We start from the raw sequence: 18,617 nt of genomic DNA, 5'->3' as shown, positions 1-18,617 counted from the left end.
GACATATTTCCGCCATACCAACATCCTTAAGTGTCATATTTCCTTAATGAACTGTTAGAATTGAACTTTTTCTAACTGCTTTCTCACTCTAGTGTTCCATGAAACAACCTCGCAGCCAGCTGAGAACAACGAGTTGTCCTGTAGAACCTCTGTCACTTACGCGCACTATAAATAAATGTGGACATGCAGGAATGAGCTGTTGTTTTCACAAACAGAAAAGACACGCACAAATCCAGCCACAAGTCAATGAGAGCTGAAGTTTGATACAACTGAAAGAACCAGCAACAAGCAGCTTCAGCTCCGCTCCCGCTGCTGCGCAAAGTGTCTCCAGGTGAGTCCCCACTCCTTTCAGCGGCTTTCAGCTCGAGCAGCTTCTTTAAATTGAATCTTACTTCTCGGTGGAGGTTTGCTGACCAGCTCTGCGACGCGCCTCTGCAGTCGGACCACTCTGCCCTCGAGCGTGCCGGACCGCCGGCAGACGGACGCCAAGTCTCCCTCCAGATCCTCCAGGATGCTCACCGAGTGGCGGGACAGATCCGAGAGCTGCCGGAGCACCGAGCACAGCGAGAAGCCGCGCACGTCCGCCAAGTCCCCGAAAAGCAGGGTCTGGTGCTGCGGCGGCGCCTCCAGCGGGCTCCGGCCGTCGGGCTTGCACACATCTCTGGGAAGGATCGTGCGTTTGCAGAAAGGCATGATTGTCCTCCACAAAACAACAAACTCTCTAGACAGTCAAGTTATATCCCCGCGGTCCCGACCCCTCCGGGTGGCGCACAGACACATGCCATGGATCCTGCGGGGGGAGAAACTCCGCTGGTGTTGGAGACGCTTGGAGCGAGCTGCGCGTCACGCGCCCACATTGTTTTTATTACTGCGAGCGAGATTTTCTGCCTTTTTTTCTTACGGTGGAGCGGAGCGTCTCGACTGCTCGGGGGATTGTAGTCAAACCAAACCGACTGAAACACGCCCGCCATCCACTTTCAACTTCAAGATTAAAGCTTGAATAAAAACGTTTAGTAACATCCGAATAACTGTTGTCTTCTAAATATGTCCGCGATCTCCAATAATGCATCCTGCAAGTATTTTTCGAGCTGTTTACGCACAGTTTCATCGTAAAAAGTGTATTTTAAAAACACTGCGCACAAGTCAGACTACAATCTTTCAACTTTACAGGGGAAGTTTGCCCTGTGCCGGCTTTCATTTTGAAAATATCATTCCCAACGTTGGAATTTATTTTGTTGAGCTTGACGCGGCGACACAGCGCGCAACAGTCTGGTGTTTCCCGGGGAGGAAACCTGCCTGAGGGGGGGGGTGAAGAGAAGAGAAGAGAAGAGAAGAGAAGAGAAGACGGAATACGGAATACGGGAAGGATACAAGGATGGTTCAATTCAGCTGTGCGTAACTGCGTGCGGCTGTTCGTAACTTGGCACGAACTTTTGCGCACTTTTGTGGCGCTGTTGTCTCACATTCCGTCCACGCAACAAGCAGAAAAGTCCCAAAACAAACAGTTTTCCCAGCGTGGGAGCAGTGTGCACAACGCTGCGATCTCATCTATATGCTGCACTAGAAGTTTGGAGCTTCCGTGGCCTCAAACTGCGCCGCTTTATCTAAATATGAAGAAAAACTCCCTGCAAGAGGCGCACGTAGAATCCAGAAAGGCTGCAAAATGAGGTCAGTTTAAACTGGAAATGAGACACAAATTTCCAAGTCAGTGAAATAAAGAAAACAAGACGACACTGTAATCTGATTACTGCAGACTTTCAATCAAATTACTTGCCAGATAATCACATAAAATCATATCAGTGATCCTATAAGAGTATCTAATTTGCCACGTACAGATACACAATAATAGATTTTTCTCTAGATTTGAACAACTCCAAGACACATCCTAGTAATTGATTTCACTCTAGTGCCAACAAAATAAAGACTATTTTCGTGGAAATACTATAATGAACGGTGATATTTATTATAAAGGCTTAGGAACCAAAGCATTCTAAATCTGCTCACAGTTAGTGGAAATTTATGAAATATGAGAAATGAAAGGGGGGTGGATCCACAAAATACAATGATTTACACTAGTTTTATGGTAAGCCATCACTTTTTACCTGTTTTATTTCATAAAACATTAAAGTCAAATTCAACCGCAGAAACAGACTGGTACTTTATTTTGAAACCGACCTCTGTCCATGAATGACCTGCTGATAATGTTGTGCGTCTGATGCTGACTGAGATACAGTTTGAGCTCCAATTGTTTAGTCAGATTTTATTTCTGCACACTTTTAGATTGTATTTGTGACTTTTAATGACACTTAAAACTTTCATCAGCGCAGTCATGGAAACGCACACACGGTATTATAAATGAAGCAGAAAGAATTGAAGTTGATGACATTTATGCCATTTTCCATCATTAATTAAACAAGTAGGTGTGTTTCTGTTTTCATTATTGTTCCCAAGCTTTTGGGTATCAAACCCAAACCAGTGAATGATTCTTTTACTAACCCTTATAGTTTGTATTTATACATTTTTCATCTCTGAGTTTTCTTCATCAGTTTTATCAATGTCAATGTATATTTTTTGTTGTGTTATTACAGGAAAGTCATTTCCTGTGTGATTTTCATTGGAATTACCGCTCACCATGGTATTATGGGTAATATTCTGTGATAAAATGTGTTTTTTATCATTAAAAGTGACCCAAAACAAACATCGGGGACACATTAACCATTAGCCTCTCTCGTACTGGACGTGTGTGTATTTTAATGCATCAATGTTTAAATTTGGCGCACTTACTGCAAATAAAACCTGCTTTGCTAAATGTAATGTTCCTCAGGTGTAAAACAGAAGTGTTGTGTCACCATTTTATGTGATTCTGCAAATCCCGCACAAGAAACCTGGATATCAGTGTCGAGAACAACTATTCAAGTTTGTACTCTGTGACTGCAATTATTGTATTATTGTTGATTTTAGAGAAACAGGAAGGAAACGTGGATGATGAGTATAATCACATGCCTAATAAAGGGAAGATTAAGATTGAGATCATATTTTTTACCAGTTTTAAGTCTTTGTTTCCCCTCGATCTCTTGAAGTGAAGCTACAACTATCCCTGTGTTTTCACATGGTCTGCGTTTCCCACGAGTGTAGCAGGTTCAGAGGAACCAGAGTCTGTTACTCAATGGATGTGTTACATAATCCAGTCACAAGATCCAGATTAAAAAGGGAGGTTCCCTCTCTTCCTGCTGTTTGCACAGACACGACCCTCGGAGCCAGCAGAGGATTTTTGATCAACAACCGGCACCTTTAACTCAATTCTATTTCAGTGCGACGGCGCCAAATACAACACAGTCATCTGAAGACACTTCGAGAGAAAAACTAGCAATCTGACTGCGGAAAAGGAAAAACCTTCCTTTGAACAGGAAGAGATTAAGGTTTTTAAACTCTATTTTAGATTTGACGTTTCTCTTTACTCTCCAGAGATGATTCTTATATGAAACAAAGTGAGATTATGAGCACAGAAGACAACGAATGTGGTCTTATCGAAGCGTTTCCAGTTGTTAGACCGTCACCTTCCAGCGGTGAGTCTCACAGTTCCAACATGTCCTCCGTTCATCTCGCTCCCCTGGGAAATGACGCAACAATTAATTCTTGAAATGAGATCTGCAGAATGTTTTAATGTTTCTTCCGTGGATGTTTCATCCACATACTGATTCCATCTCCATCTGGGGCAAATTAATTACTCCAGATCAAATCAGTTAACATGGAATAAGTGGAGGGACACATGGCCATGACTGAAAGCATGGCGGCTCAGGCTTCAAACTCTGACGAGATTTTCATAATCATTTCAGACTTTATAGGTTAGATTTGCATTAAAACTTGGCAACTGGCCATTTATAGCCCAGGAACTTTATCTTCATCATCTAAATTGTTGAACCTGACCAGCACTACAGGCATAAAGTAATGGATCTTTACCTCCTAGTTGGTGCATTAGACCATTATTAATCTGAAATTCACTGAACAAAAGTATAATCATAACACTTTTATTTTTGCTCCGATTTTTCATGAGCTGAACTGAAAGATCTAAGATTTTTTCTCTGTACACAAAAGACCTACTTCTCTTAAACATTGTTCATGAATTTGTCAAAATCTGTGTTAGTGGCCACTTCTCCTTAAAACATGCAGGACTCCGGCCCTCCAGGACCGAGTTTGGGCACCCCTGCCTTAAAATGTGCAGTTTTATCCCACAGCGCTACAGATGCAACAAGTTTTGAGGGAGTGTGTAATTGGCATGCTCACTCTCGTTGCATGTGAATTCAATGTTCATTTCTCTACGATAAACCGTCTCCAAAGGCGTTTCAGAGAATTTCTGCACAAGCTGTCTCATGAAGCTCATCTGCTCGTCATCCTCATCAGGTTCTCAACCTGAATGCAGTTCCTCTTTGTAACCAACTTGAGTGAGCAAGTGGTCACATTCAATGGCGTCTGGCACTTCGGAGAGGTGTTCTCTTCGTTGAAGAATCCTGGTTTTCAGTGTTCAGGGCAGATGGCAGACAAGGTGGAAGGCGTTGTGTTCTGCCCTTAATTTTGTAGTCGTATAGGTGCTTTGTGTTGGTTTAGTCTTGGTCTATTCAGGGAAGTCTTATTTTGAAGTCTATTTAGGGAAGTCTTCTATTTTGATTTTTGGGCATGTGACAGCAAGTCTGCCATCTTGTTTAGTTCTCTGGAAGCCACATGTTGGAAAGTTCATCCACTGCTATCTGCATTTCTGTTTAAGCCGTCGACACCACCGTCTGTAAGATTTGATTGATATTTAGGAGCTTAATTTAGTTGAAATCTTATTTGTGGGGAATGTATATTGTAAATTTGGATTTGATTAGCGTAAGATGCTAATGGGACGCTGCAATAGGATATACTATTTTTTCATGCTAATTGTGTGTGTGTTAGCTCTTGCTATTGATGCTATGCTGATAGTACCTATTTTATTTCTGTTCTGCAGTTTTACTCCATGTTGAAACATTTCCGTGATTCATCAAAATAAAGTGGCGCTAAGGAAGCTACATCCTGACTTACGTACCTATTCAAGTGGAGTTAGACATACTGTTGAATTGTGTTGGACTGCTTGTGTGTACAAGCAGAACAGGATACGTTGTGTGACAGAGCAGGGCCGTAGCCAGAGTTTAGAAATCCTGAGGTCCAACACTCATCATCCTCCTGCTCATTAGTTACAAAGTAGAGAACAAAATCTGCTATCTTGCTTTGCTGCTGTATCACTAAATTTCTCAGTTTGTGAGATGAATAAAGAGTTATCTTATCTTCTCTTATATGTGTGTGTAACAAACAGTGTTAGGATGAATGAAGACTCGTGTCCCAACTGTTATTTGGAGAAGGATGAAATTGTAGTATAATGTTTACAGCGAGTTACCTCTGTTATGTTTCACCATTAGGTGCGCTCTTCTTCGTGATCATTTAGTTTGGCTGCCTTGTGCAGTTGCAGCGCCTCCAATGGTAACCTGGTGGAACTACTCACATGACCACCTACTTCCAAAGCATTGTTTTAACTATTTAACTATTTTTGACATACACATCGGAAAAATACTGAGGTCAAGAGCTCGGTGTCTTCAATGGTAGTGATGGCCTTGTGTAGGAGTGGTTTGCTGATCTCAACGTTATGAATGGAGTGGTGGAGGCAGGGTTATGATATTATGGGCAGGTGTATGTTATGCACAAGGAACACAGATGCATTTTATCAAGGGTATTTTGCATGCACAGAGATACCGTGACGAGATTCTGAGGCTCAACGCCGTGCTGTTCCTCCACCACCGCCACGTTGCAAGGATCTGGACACAGTTCTTGGAAGATAGAAACATCCCAGTTCCTGCACGGCCGGCAGATTCACCGGACATGAGACCCATTCAGCATGTTAAAGATGTTCTGGATCGACGTATTTGACAGCGTGTTCCACTTTCTGCCATTATTAGAAAAGATGCTAGGAAATCTGCAAACGGGCTTGAATTTGGCATCGTTTCAGTTTGTAACCCACGAAGGATCTGCAGTGAAGTAATCACATTTCTTTTCATCGACCAGCTGCACAAATCTCCTGTAGCCCGACTCTCTCTCTCCCTCCAGTCCTCCACGTTCTCCAGAGTCCGGTGAAAACTCCCCGATATTTCAGTCCAGGCCTGCGCCCCTCCTCACTCCTCCACATCTGGTCCTCGGACCCCCCCCCCCGGGCCCCCTTCTGAACCCCTCCCTGACTGAACTTGGCCTACCTCATGGTTTTTGTTCATGCAGTCATATGAAGAGAGAGAGAGAGAGAGAGAGAGAGAGAGAGAAAGAGAGAGAGAGAGAGAGGAATTTCAACATAAACTGCCTTTTTATTGACACAGTAGAAAACATCAACATGAGAAACTTGTGCACAAAGGAGGGGGAGGGAGATGGAGAGGGGGAGCAGATATAAACTGAAGAACGTGCAGTGAAGATGAAGGGTGTGTCCACATCACGTCATCCATACTGTTCCCTTGGCTTCACTGTTCCTGTGGCCTGCGTCCAGCCCTATAAGGACAGTCACTCAGCAGGTCTTTTGCTACGACAACCCGTCTGTCAATCAACCAGCTCGTCTCTCAACCAACCAGCTCGTCTCTCAACCAACCAGCTCGTCGTCAGCAAGCCGTCGCTCAGTCAGTCAATCCTACGGAAGCAATTGATTAGAACCAGCTGTCCACACTCTCTCTTTCTCCTCCTCCTCCTCCTCCTCAGATGACTGAGTTCATTGTTTCAGCAGCTCGGCCCACTTTCGGTACCCATACAGCGAGCGTTTCCTCCATTACTCCGTCCACCTCTGCCCCCTCCTTCCTCTTGCCCTCTTGTCTTTCACTGTTTTCATTCTTTGCATACTGGAACAATCACAACTCGCTCGTGAGCCTCAGACGTTCTCGGCCTGAGGGCGGAGGCCATGTACTTCAGCATCAGGGTTGTGGAGTGTGGCACGAGTCCAGGAGATGATGCCACAGAGATGTTCACGTGAATTCAGTCTGTTAGCGTCGGAGCTGGAGGTCCCTGTAGCTGAGGTTCATCCTGAACTGACCTTTCTTATTAGCACACGCTGCTTTAGGCCGCGATGAAGACGAACGTGAAGACATAATGAAGATAAGTAACACGGGACAAGTCAACAGTCCATCACAGCAACCACAGAGACACAGAGTCACCAATTAACCTCAAACATCTAGACTGGGAGGGAAACAAGGTGCCATGCATGCACTGGGAGAACATGCAAACTCCTCAGAGAACAGCCACAATTCAACCTGAAAATATTAAGATTCATTGATTGATTGATTTTATTCATTATGGTGATGAAAAAACTGTATTTGTAATTATACAATTGTATATATATACACAACATTCATAGATAAACTCTCATACACACTTACATTACCTCATCAACTGCTGTTTTTAACTACAGCCTTCATCATGTCAAACACTATCAACGAACACAAGTTATTACTATTATTATTAGAGCCCTTTCTCTGTCTTGTATCGCATCAACACCATTTCTTTGTATTTCGATTTGAATTGATAAATTGATGGGCATTGCCTGAGGTCATTCCACAATCCATTCCAGAGCCGGACCCCACACGACACACACATACTTTTCTTGGTCGTTGTCACAGCTGGAGTTTAAAGATGTTCCAACCCCTCAAGGTGTGTTTACCATGTCTTATTTGAAAAAGTATTTGAATGCTTCTTGGTAATTTATTTTTACTTGCTTTGAACATTAACTGTGCTGTATAAAACTCAACCAGGTCAAAAAGCTTTAGTTGTCTGGACTGAAGAACAAGTATGTTTTTGTGATCAAGGTATCCGACTCTATGAATAGTTCTCATTGCTGGTTTTTGGAGTTTCCCTCATGATTGTAATGAACTTTTGTAATTGTTACCCTAGACTTCAATACCATACGTTAAGTAAGGCAGAACAAGGCAACAGCACAATAAATGCAGAGCTTTATGGTCCAAAAGACATTTTGATCTATTAATTAAAGATATGTTTTTATTTCAGACACTTTCACAATTATTGTTCCTTCTATCTTTATTTTGAGTTCTGTATCTCTATCATTTCCAAATAAAATGACTCTAGTTTTATCTAAGTTAAGAGACAACTTATTTATTTATTAAATATTAAATTATTTATTAGCTATATCAATTAATATGTTTTGATTATCATGAGAATAAAATATATTAGTATCATCTGCAAATAATATCATTTTCAGCATATTGGACACTTTAAATATATCATTTATATATAGAATAAATAAGTCTGTACCTAAAATAGATCCCTGCGGAACTCTGCAAGCAATGCCCCGACTCTCTGATTCAGACTCCCCCATTTTCACAAACTGTGTTCTCTCTGATAAATAGCTGTGGATCCAATTCCAAGACACTCCCCTTATACTATACCTTTATAGTTTTTTCAGTAAGATTGAATGATTGATAGTGTCAAAAGCTTTTTTTAGGTCTATAAATATTCCAACTGTATGTCTCTTTTTGACTATGGAGCCAGTAATTTCCTCCACCACCTGTAGAATTGCCATGGTTGTGGATCTGTTTGATCTAAAACCATATTGCTCTTTATTATATATGTCACACATGTCTAAGAAATTTTCTAATTGTTTATTAAATAGTTTTTCTAATATTTTTGAGAATTGAGGGAGCAGAGAGACTTGTCTGGAGTTGATGAAGATGTATATTTTCATGTTTTTAGGAAATATTCCTGTCTGGAATGAAAGATTCCATATGTGAGTGAGTGGTTTTTCAATACCTTCAATTGCTTTTTTTACAATAAACATATCTATATCATAACAATCAGTTGAAGTTTTGCTTTTAAAACTATTAACAACAGTTTTAACGTCAACCTCACTCACATTTGAGAGAAAAATAATTTTTGTATTTCTTTCAATCAAATTATAATCATCCATAATATTGTGTTCTGGGATTTGTTTTGCCAGTTCAGGGCCTACGTTTACAACAAAATCATTAAATTTATTTGCAAAAATAAAAAAGTACACATGAAATAAGTCGTACACGTGATATAAAAGCACTCATATGTATGTCGACTTTTTTGTTTAACTTGATGTGCAACATCAGCTTTCTCTTGACATGAAGTGTTTTGTTTTGTGGCGAATGTTACATTCTGTCTTTTTACTTCTTCCTATGACTTTTTTGCTTATTTCACGGACTGTAATGATCTCTAAACTTACCATTCATTACTTTTGAAAAATAACTCTAAAGTGCTTTAGTCTGCACAGTAAAAGTCAAAAAGAATAAATGCAATTAAATGTTATTGAGCAGCTCTAGTCAGCGGTGCTAAATATTACTTTTATTAGTGCTGTCTAAAATAACTCTGGAAGTTGGATAAAATACTTGAAGGTAAATTATGATTTTTTTCTATTTATTTATCTATTTATTTATCTATTTATGTATGTATTTATTTGTAAACATGGAGAGAAACAGCATTCACTCAAGCTAAAAGGCCGCCATAAAAATAGTCTTTGAATTTGAATATAGTCTATTTGTTGAGTTGACATTAATACTGTGGTTTTCATGAATAAATATGCATTACAAGCTTCAGTCTTAAGTAGAACAAAATGGGATTAATCGCAACAAATTACAGAAAAATGTGTGATGAATTAGTAAAAACTGTTAAAATTGATTGACAACACTACTTTTAATAAAACTTAAAAAAAAACCTGCGTTTTGTTTCTTGATGCACAATTATCTTTTTGCAGTTTTATAAATTGTTTTCAAATCACAAGCTGTAACTCTACATACAGCACTTTATTTTGAATGATTTGAGCTGAACTGTTTTATCGTCGTCAGTGGAGAAAATCTGAAGTGGCAGCGACGTTCACAGCTGTTCTACAAACATGAGGAGCAGAAAACACACAGAGAAGAAATGGGCTTTGATTATCAAGAGTAAATTAAATGTGTAAAACTCATCTTTTATGTCCTATTTATACTTAAAAAGCCCAGACAAAGATGGCTGATACGTGTTTAGCCGCACGCCCTCCAAATGAAAACAAATGTTATGAACTCCAGCTGAGTACTTTTCTGCTTCGTGTTTCATCTTCTGTGTCTCCTCTAATTCAACATGTTAGTTTTCTCCATTTCCTCTGCAGCTCACATTTCTTTCACTTTTCTTACTGTACGAGCCAAACGCACTTCAAAGCCTGTCACTGTGTGTGTGTTTACACAGGACCAGAGCAAAGCATGCGCCTGGCAACTCTCATATTACAAATGTTCAAAGATCGTGAGCGTGCATGAGCACACATTTGTTTGGTCTCAGGCTCTTTATTGTTCTTTTTATCTTTAAAAATGGGGACGATGCTGCTACTTTTGTTTAGTGACCAAACTACAAACCCTGGAAGTGTTTTTTTAATCGCTGGTTTCACGTGGACGCAGAACCTCGGAGGACAGAACTGCTTCCCCGGCAGCAGCATCAAGGTCAAAGGTCAGCACGATGGTGGTGTAGTGGTTAGTTCTTCCACTGAAGCTGCAGTGTCCCGGCTTCGAGTCCGGATTAGGATTAGACGTCACCGCTTGTGGAGTTTGTCTCCAAAAACAAGCGTTAATTAGTGAATTAGTTGTGTGAATGTGACTAAGTCCAGGATGGAGTCTGCTCTAACCTCAAGTCCAATGTAAAACCATTCCATCGCCTTTGAAGCACCTCCACACAAACACACTCCGGTCATGTGTCACACACCGTAGGAGGCAGGGTTGGAAAATTAATATTTATTTTTAATTTAGCACACACACCAGGCCAGTTTCTGCAGCGCAGGAGCAGAATGCAGCTCAGCAGTCGCCATATGGACGAGCACTGAAGTCCGAGCGGCGAGAGAATGGAAGGATGGAGGGAACCGGAGCAGAGGATGGAAGTGAAAGGCAGGAAGGGCACAAGGGAGGCCAGATACATGCATGTTTACAGGAGGCGGAGATGGCAGCGAGGAGAGGGCAGGATGGAAGGATGATGATGAAACAGGAGGCTATTTTTGGGTGGCGATGGAAAGATGAAGGGATGGTGGGAATTATGGTGGATGCATGGGGAGGAAGACGGATGAGAACAGGTGGACTTCTACATATTTCCTTGCATGAATCTTTTGATAAGACGACTGCTGAGAAATCCACGATACAAACTGCTGCTTCTGATGAAAAGTACGTGTTTGAGTTCTCACAGTCAAACTGACCGATTTGTCAAAAACAGCCACAAACTCACTGATCTACTGGTGGAATGAAAGCTGGAGTTATTGAATAAAGACAGGAGGGAGCGGAGTGTTTTGTAAATAACACATTTTATTTGACAGCAGGTTCAGGCTGTGTGTTTAGCTGCTGCCCTGTTTGGCGGCCAGCCTCTTGTCTCTCTCCTCGGCGATGGTCAGACGGATTCCCTTTCCTCTGGGCAGGGACACCCACGGCTTGTTGCCCTGGAAACAAAGACCAGATAAGGTGGCTAATGTCAGCAATTGTTTTTGACATTTGAGAAAACCAGCAGAGAAACTCTAATTGAAAATGCGACCCCTGACAGTTAAACTTAGGTTTGTTACTTTACTTAAGTGAGTTCAAGTGGAAGAAAACGGCTTCCAGATTAAAAATTTCAGCATTAACATTTCTCACATACAAGTTACCTGATTTGACTTCATTCTGCATCAAGAAACATGTCTTGCATTCACATTCTAAACGAGTCGATCGGAGCAAGAAAGATGAAACTTCTCTGTACTTCTCTGTGGTTCGATTGCACAAACGACATCAACTAGTGGCCTGGCATGGAAACTACACCAAACCCATGATGATTTTACATCTAGATTCAAAACCTTTTGACACAAACGGTAAAACAAAGTTTCCACTGGCTGGTTCTTCTGTAACGAGGGTTCCAGACATGGTGTCATCATCACTTCAACACAGAGCTGCAATGGGCTGAGGTTGACGGGTAAACGTCACACCGCTGGCTAATGAAATGTCAAGCAGCACTATCATTTTAAAGGATTCTAATAACTTAACAGGAGTTTATAAGGATGATGTGAACCGAGTATCAATGTGACAGCGTGAAACATAAAGTAACATAAAACCTAACGTTTAATGTGATCCGAGTCCAGCAGCCGCAGGAACCAACGTTTAACGTTCCAATGTTGATTTCATGTTTTGTGACCAAGGACAGTTAAACCATGTGAGCAGAACGCAGTACGACCCTCAGGAAGGATCTCTTCGAAAGCAGAAATAAAAACATCCACAGCTTCATTGTAACTCCATTCTGACAGAAACTACAGCAGCGTTTGAGGTTGTTTTTTTGTTTTGTTTTTTTAGATCGGTGGTTTTTTTAAAATGTTTTTACACTTTTTTACACACTGAAATCTTCAACGATCTCTCAAAGCTGTTCGCAGTTCAAACCGATTTTTGATTCCAAGGGGGAATTCCAACTAGCACAACTTGAAATTCCAGGTTTCAACTGGAACATCAGTTTGAACTTCAACATGAAATATGACTCAGTGAAAAGCAAACAAATAGAATCAATATAAAATGTAGTTATAATGTAATACAAGGTTGAAAAGGGTGTTTCAGTGTTTAGTTGGTGAAGCTCAGAACTTCTTAGAGAATTCTTGTCATTGCTGATCAAAACCAGAAAGTCATCACGGCTCCAGATCTCAGGTCACCTACTCGTCTCAGCTTTTATAAAAAGCCTCGTTACTTTCGCGCTAATATCAAGAAGCCAAACATCAGTACTTGTACTGGGCGTGTCAGGTCAAGTCTCACCTTGCCAATGACAAAGATGTTGGAGAGCCTGGTGGCGAAGCTGTTACCCGTGCTGTCCTTGACGTGCACGACGTCGAAGGATCCGGGGTGACGCTCCCTGTTGGTGATCACACCGATCCGACCCAAGTTGGCGCCGCCGGTCACCATGCAGAGGTTTCCTGGAGGAGCAGAGCGTCAGGGCGGGTCCAGAGGATGATGGGAGTTCAAGGGTCACAAGCAGGTGAACAGCAGGAGGACCTCACCGGTATCAAACTTAATGAAGTCTGTGATCTTGCCGGTGTCCAGGTCGATGCGGACTGTGTCGTTGACCTTGATGAGGGGGTCAGGGTAGCGGATGGTGCGGGCGTCGTGGGTCACCAGGTGGGGGATTCCCTTGGTGCCAATAAGGATCTTCTTCACCTTGCACAGCTTGTACTGCAGAGAACAGTCCAACCGTTACAGCCACCGGAAACAAACTGCCGACACGCTCAATCAGAAAAGCTCCTGTAGTGTTTTTCCTTCTGCAATTAACCAAATACTGTCAATTGTAGCTCCACAACCAGTAACAGCTGGTCTCACTGGATGATTTACTTCAAACGTCACACAAATTCTAGACATAAAGCTTCATTTACCTTAAACACAACCGATTGAATCCTGATTAAAACTAAGTGATGCACCGATGATTTGCTTTAGACCAACTTCCTGGTTTGAGAATTTAGCTCTTGATGTGATCAACATTCTTTAGGCGAGGCACATTTATTCGTTAAAACACTCGGCGATTCAGTGATTTATAAAGAAATGACATAATACATTAAAGCAAGGCGACCAGGAATCTTAATCTTAAACTATTAAGATTATAAGTGATAAACTTTTGTGTCATACGATAAACTGATGCAAATGCAACAGAATGCCTGATTCGATTCTGAAGGATTAGTCAATTACCAGCACTGAAAGTTAATAAAATAAATTACTTTGCAGATAAAATACAAAGAAATGTTATGCTATGTTATAAGTCAACATCACTTTGACTTAGTTTCAAAGACGTTTCTTATTCACTTGTTTTTTTAGTGATTAAGTCAGATCAAGGTTATAATGTTAACTGACTCATTGCCAACCACAGCTCAGCATTCCTCGCTGCAAACTGCCAAGACAAAAAGGAAACGATTGACTTTATGTGTAAAACCTTACTAATTTGTGCTCTGTGTTAAAAATGGAGTTCAAGTCACCTCCAACCAGAGTATTTGAATGAATGAAATCCAGCGTCCTCACCTTGGCCTCCTCGGCGGTGATGCGGTGGACGGTGAAACGTCCCTTCACATCATAGATCAGACGGAAGTGCTCACCGGTCTTCTCAATGCTGATCACATCTGTATGAAGCAAAGAAGAAAATGACTATAATGGTGGAAGTTACACTAAAGTCACTTCTGTAGTAATGAAATATTTCTAGAAAACACACAGATATAAACCAGAGGTGGGGGTGCCCGTTCTATCAAAACGCCTCGACACACACAACCTGCAGGTGGCGATAATAAAGTTTAGAGTATTAGAGTATTTACCTGCAAAACACTCCTTAAAACCCACTTATACAGGGCTGCTTTTTAGTGGCGGCATCTTTTAAATTCGCCTCATATTTATGATGTAATTCAATTTCTCATTTATCAAACCACTTTGTAAAAACACTTTTGTAAAAGGTGCTCTATAAAAAAAAACAAAAAAAAACACATCAACAATCACATGCATATACCTCTGGTGGAGATAATTTAGGAACAGACAGAAACCTAAATATAAAAGTAGTAAAACATGTTAAGATTTTACTATTTGGACATTTAAGGCTGTTCTAATCATAACAGGAGCAGCACGGACATTAGAAAACACAACAGAGGTAAAGCTTGTCAGCCAAGCACAAACCAATGCATAAATAAGGTTTCTTAAACACACAAAGGGCAAAAAAAAAAAGAAAAAAAAAAGAAAAGAAGTTTAATAAGTTTATATAAACCCTACGATGTCATTGTTGCAATGAGTAGACAGACAAAAACACCACAAATCTTCAACAAGTCAATTTAGCTCCTGAAATGTACTGAAAACACTTCAGATAAAACAAAGATCAATAAAAACAACTCAGTGTGTGCGCGTGTGTGTGCACGCGTTAACATATGGACACCATGCAGCGATGCTTCCCCTGGATTTAGAAATGAAACACCCAACACCTCCAAAGGTGAAGCCAGAAGAGGCAGGACTGTATACGGAAATAAACTACAGTATTCCTGCCACTGAATGGAAAGGTCAAATGATTAATAACTCAATCAGCTTTATTTAACCATCAGTATTTCATCCTTTCCCAAAAACGTCATCCCAAATCCAGAGAAACGTTCCCCATGTGACTAAAACGCACCAAGAAAGCAGTCTCAGCATGAGCCCTCATTCTCACACGATGAGGAATAAATTAAGGAGATCAAGACTAAAGTCTCAAATATGAACCTTTAGGTGGATGAAGATTCACGTCGCTCTCCTTTTGAGTGCTGACAGGCAAAGACCTCTTCTGTTTTAGTTGGAGCTCAGTACTTCTTAGAGGATCAGTTTTATTTTCACCTCATGTCTGATCAAATCTTCAATTTCATCATTGCTCCTTTTGTCTTCTACTTAATCACACATCATTAAACAGTTTAATGCAAATAAACAAACTCACCCATGAATCCAGCGGGGTAGGTGATGTCAGTGCGCACTTTGCCGTCGATCTTGATGAACCTCTGCATACAGATCTTCTTCACCTCATCCCCTGTCAGGGCGTACTTGAGGCGATTCCTCAGGAAGATGATGAGGGGCAGGCACTCCCTCAGCTTGTGTGGACCGGTGGAGGGACGAGGAGCCTGCAAACGAGAGGGAAAGACGCTGTTAAGAGACACTATAGAAGCTTTTTAATGCTGAAGCATCTTCTGAACATGCAGCAGTGTCACTTTAGGTGAGTGTCGTTCAAAGGTGCTGTACAGACTGCAGCGTCAATGCTGAAAGGTATCATTATGTATATTGAACTGTATTGATTGGTATTTTACTAATATGATTTATTGAAGCAAAACATTTCTATGCAAATGACACCTAGATGTGGCTTTTAAGTGACTTCACACCAAGTACAATAGTTATTTTCTACTTCTAAGGGTCTATAGATTATCACTACAGCACAATACGGCTCTAATTTTCAGTCCATACTTTAAAATGATGTGAGCACATCATACCTCTTCAGCTCCAGCGACTGGCGATCACAGTTTTGACCCCAGATAATTTCCAATAGTTTATGTTTTAGACGTCAATAACCACAATCAGCCAATCAAATGAATCCGCAGTTGTTGAGCTGAGTCTTATGGAAAATCTATTACATTAACGCATCAGTCCACTACATGATCAAGGTAAATAAACCATTCAATCAAATCTGAGCATTGGACTTGCTTCAGCCTGCCATTGTCTATGTTATTAGTCAACACACATCAAGGGCAATAACAAGACACTTAATGCCGACATGTAAAACCTCAGAGAAAACTTAATATGTGGCTTAATCTACTGAAGGTTAACTTCCTCCTAATCTTATGGAAACGTTACTTACAAACACTCCGGTGAGCTTGTCCAGCATCCAGTGCTTCGGCGCTGCGACGCGCTTCAGGTGCTTCTTCGGTCCTCTTGCCTAGAATAGAGGGGACAAACCCGGTCAGGAGACAGAAAACGAGTCCCGGCTGAACAAGTGTAACAGACAAGTTATTGACCATGCTGCAACCATTTTGTAATCAAATACAAACTGTCCTATTAGCATAGCTGCTAACGCGCCTTAGGAACAGTGCAGCACACCGGCTGCGGCCTAGCCAGACAACCGCTATTTCATTCTTGGAAAAAGAGGGGGTCCGGATTAATCAACACAAAGAGTATAGTGGAAGACTCATATTTGCAAAACGCCATCATGTTAAACTTAACCCCTCCATATTTTAGAAGAAACTTCTCATTCGACGAGCTAAGTGTGGTAGTCACAGTGAAGCTAGGCGGCTACATTCGGGTCATGTTAAATCACCGACAAAACATGAATAATCACGATTATCAGCCGCAATTTCGCATTGCGCCATTTAATAAGAAGTGGAATGACACGCCGGGGAACAACGATGTGTGATGAGACAATGAGAGAAAGTGATGTTTGTGGATAAAATCAGAGCGGAGTCGTGAGGAGAAACTGCTCACCATGTTGGAGTCTGCGGGGAAAAGGACCTGGCCGCTTCCGGTTCTGACGGATAAGATATGCGACGGCGGCCTTGGAGGGACATACCGCGGGAAAGGCGCAGGGGAAATTACTTCCGTGCTGAAGAGTTAGGTCGTTTATCTATAGCTCACTCAACTCATATACTGTTGAACCTTTAATACATGTAATCTCTGAGTTGTAATATTTATTGTTCTGTGTCTATTTCAATCTTACTTTGATGCTAATCATGGATCAGGAGATTTATGTTTAACATGTTTTAGGTTTCTTAATGCAACACATCTGACGACACTGTGAAATTACTGGGTTTTTAAAAATAGATTATTAGAAATTAATTCCAGAATTGTCAAAGAAAACATACAACATTTCAAAAAACACATACCAAGAAAATACAGACATTGTCTTGCATTTCCCTCTTCATTTGCACCTATCTTTTTGTTCCGCCTATCTTTGTGTTGGTCACATTTTAGCCAAAAGATATTGTGGCACTTTGTTTTTTCTTCATATTAAATCCCTCCTAGTTTTAATAGTTTTAAGTAGGTGTTTTCAGAATGCCTCATGATGACAAACAACACCATTACCTCAAAGTAACTCTGCTTTAATAAGCTTTAGAAGAAGACATGCACCATGGATTCAGCTCTGCACACTTTCTCTGCTTCAGACTGGCCTGGTCAGGAAATGCCAGTGTTGCCAGCAGATCTCAATCCTGTTTACATTTGTGGAGATAAAGCTCCTCTGGGATCTGTGTCTTCCTCTGCCAAGTGATTCCAACTGATGCACACGTGCTGACTGCCTTTCTCTGCAGGTATCTCTGCAAGAAGTAATCCTGACACAGCCTGACACAAACCTGGACTCTCTCCATTCGAATGTTTCTACATCTAACATTTCACACGGCTATTGCTGGTGGTCCATCTTAGATTATAAGCATTTTTTGCATGTTTTCTTTTTTTGTTATTGCAGGTGCAAAACCAATCCAAAAGATACCTTTATATGGTAGTATTTTATGGTGTCCCAGAAGTGCCAACGCCTCAAACAACATCAAAAATCCACAACAAAACAGCAAAAAGCCACAACACAACATCAAAAAGCCACAACACAACAGAAAAGTGTGCATCATGAAAACATGATGAAATATTGGAATTGACCTCAGTTTTCATGCTAGGATTTCAAATTAGTGTGAAAACTAATTCACTCATTGAATTCATTTCAAAGCACTCTGCAGCGTTATGGTATCTCACCACCAGGTGGCAGCAAGCTATCGCAATGCAAACACCACCTTCTCCCTTCAGGACAGTCTGTAGTGAAGGAAACAGATGCTGCAGAGACATCTGGAGGAATGAAATATACCTGGAGTGGTTTGAAACATCAAAATGTAAATACTAAAACTCTGTGAAACACTGCACGGTGTTGCAGTATTTTCAATCTGGGCTTGCAGCAAAAATGACGTCCGTTCAGTTCCAAGAGTCTTTCTGTGGAGTTTGTAGCTATGGCTTAAGACCACATGAACAAATATATTTTAAAAATAAAAGCTGTAGTGAGAGTATTATGATGACTGGATGGAATCACACTATATCAAAGAAGCCTTTGTCTACAAACAAGGTATGAAACAGTTGTCATGAGGCCGA

General features: G+C 41.0%; 2 protein-coding genes across 2 annotated transcripts in view; both read right to left on the bottom strand.

Annotated features, from left to right (window-relative positions):
* Positions 1-693, bottom strand: part of nhsl2 (NHS-like 2) — a gene marked incomplete at its 5' end in the record, with an annotated part of 163,476 nt that extends 162,783 nt beyond the window's left edge. Inside the window, one exon of the mRNA XM_080486685.1 lies at positions 393-693. Within this exon, the coding sequence (XP_080342811.1) occupies positions 393-693 (301 nt within the window). The remainder of the gene's footprint in view (positions 1-392) is intronic.
* A 10,614-nt stretch (positions 694-11,307) lies between these two features.
* rps4x (ribosomal protein S4 X-linked) lies at positions 11,308-17,022 on the bottom strand. The gene is made up of 7 exons (XM_080485872.1): positions 16,977-17,022; positions 16,357-16,434; positions 15,448-15,628; positions 14,031-14,128; positions 13,025-13,196; positions 12,783-12,940; positions 11,308-11,458 (listed from the first exon to the last, which is right to left on the bottom strand). Exons 1-7 carry the CDS (start codon positions 16,977-16,979, stop codon positions 11,357-11,359), a joined length of 792 nt encoding a protein of 263 aa, XP_080341998.1. The 5' UTR covers positions 16,980-17,022; the 3' UTR covers positions 11,308-11,356.
* Between the last annotated feature and the right edge of the window lie 1,595 nt (positions 17,023-18,617).

The sequence above is a fragment of the Lipophrys pholis genome, assembly GCF_963383615.2.
Source record: "Lipophrys pholis genome assembly, chromosome: 18".
In the NCBI taxonomy this organism is placed as follows: domain Eukaryota; kingdom Metazoa; phylum Chordata; class Actinopteri; order Blenniiformes; family Blenniidae; genus Lipophrys; species Lipophrys pholis.
This window is presented reverse-complemented; position numbering and strand designations above follow the sequence as displayed.

Coding starts and splice junctions, on each gene's coding strand:
- rps4x (XM_080485872.1), bottom strand. Junction 14,129..15,447: donor CTACCCCGCTGGATTCATGG/GTGAGTTTGTTT, acceptor TGCTTCATACAG/ATGTGATCAGCATTGAGAAG. Junction 13,197..14,030: donor TCACCGCCGAGGAGGCCAAG/GTGAGGACGCTG, acceptor TGTTCTCTGCAG/TACAAGCTGTGCAAGGTGAA.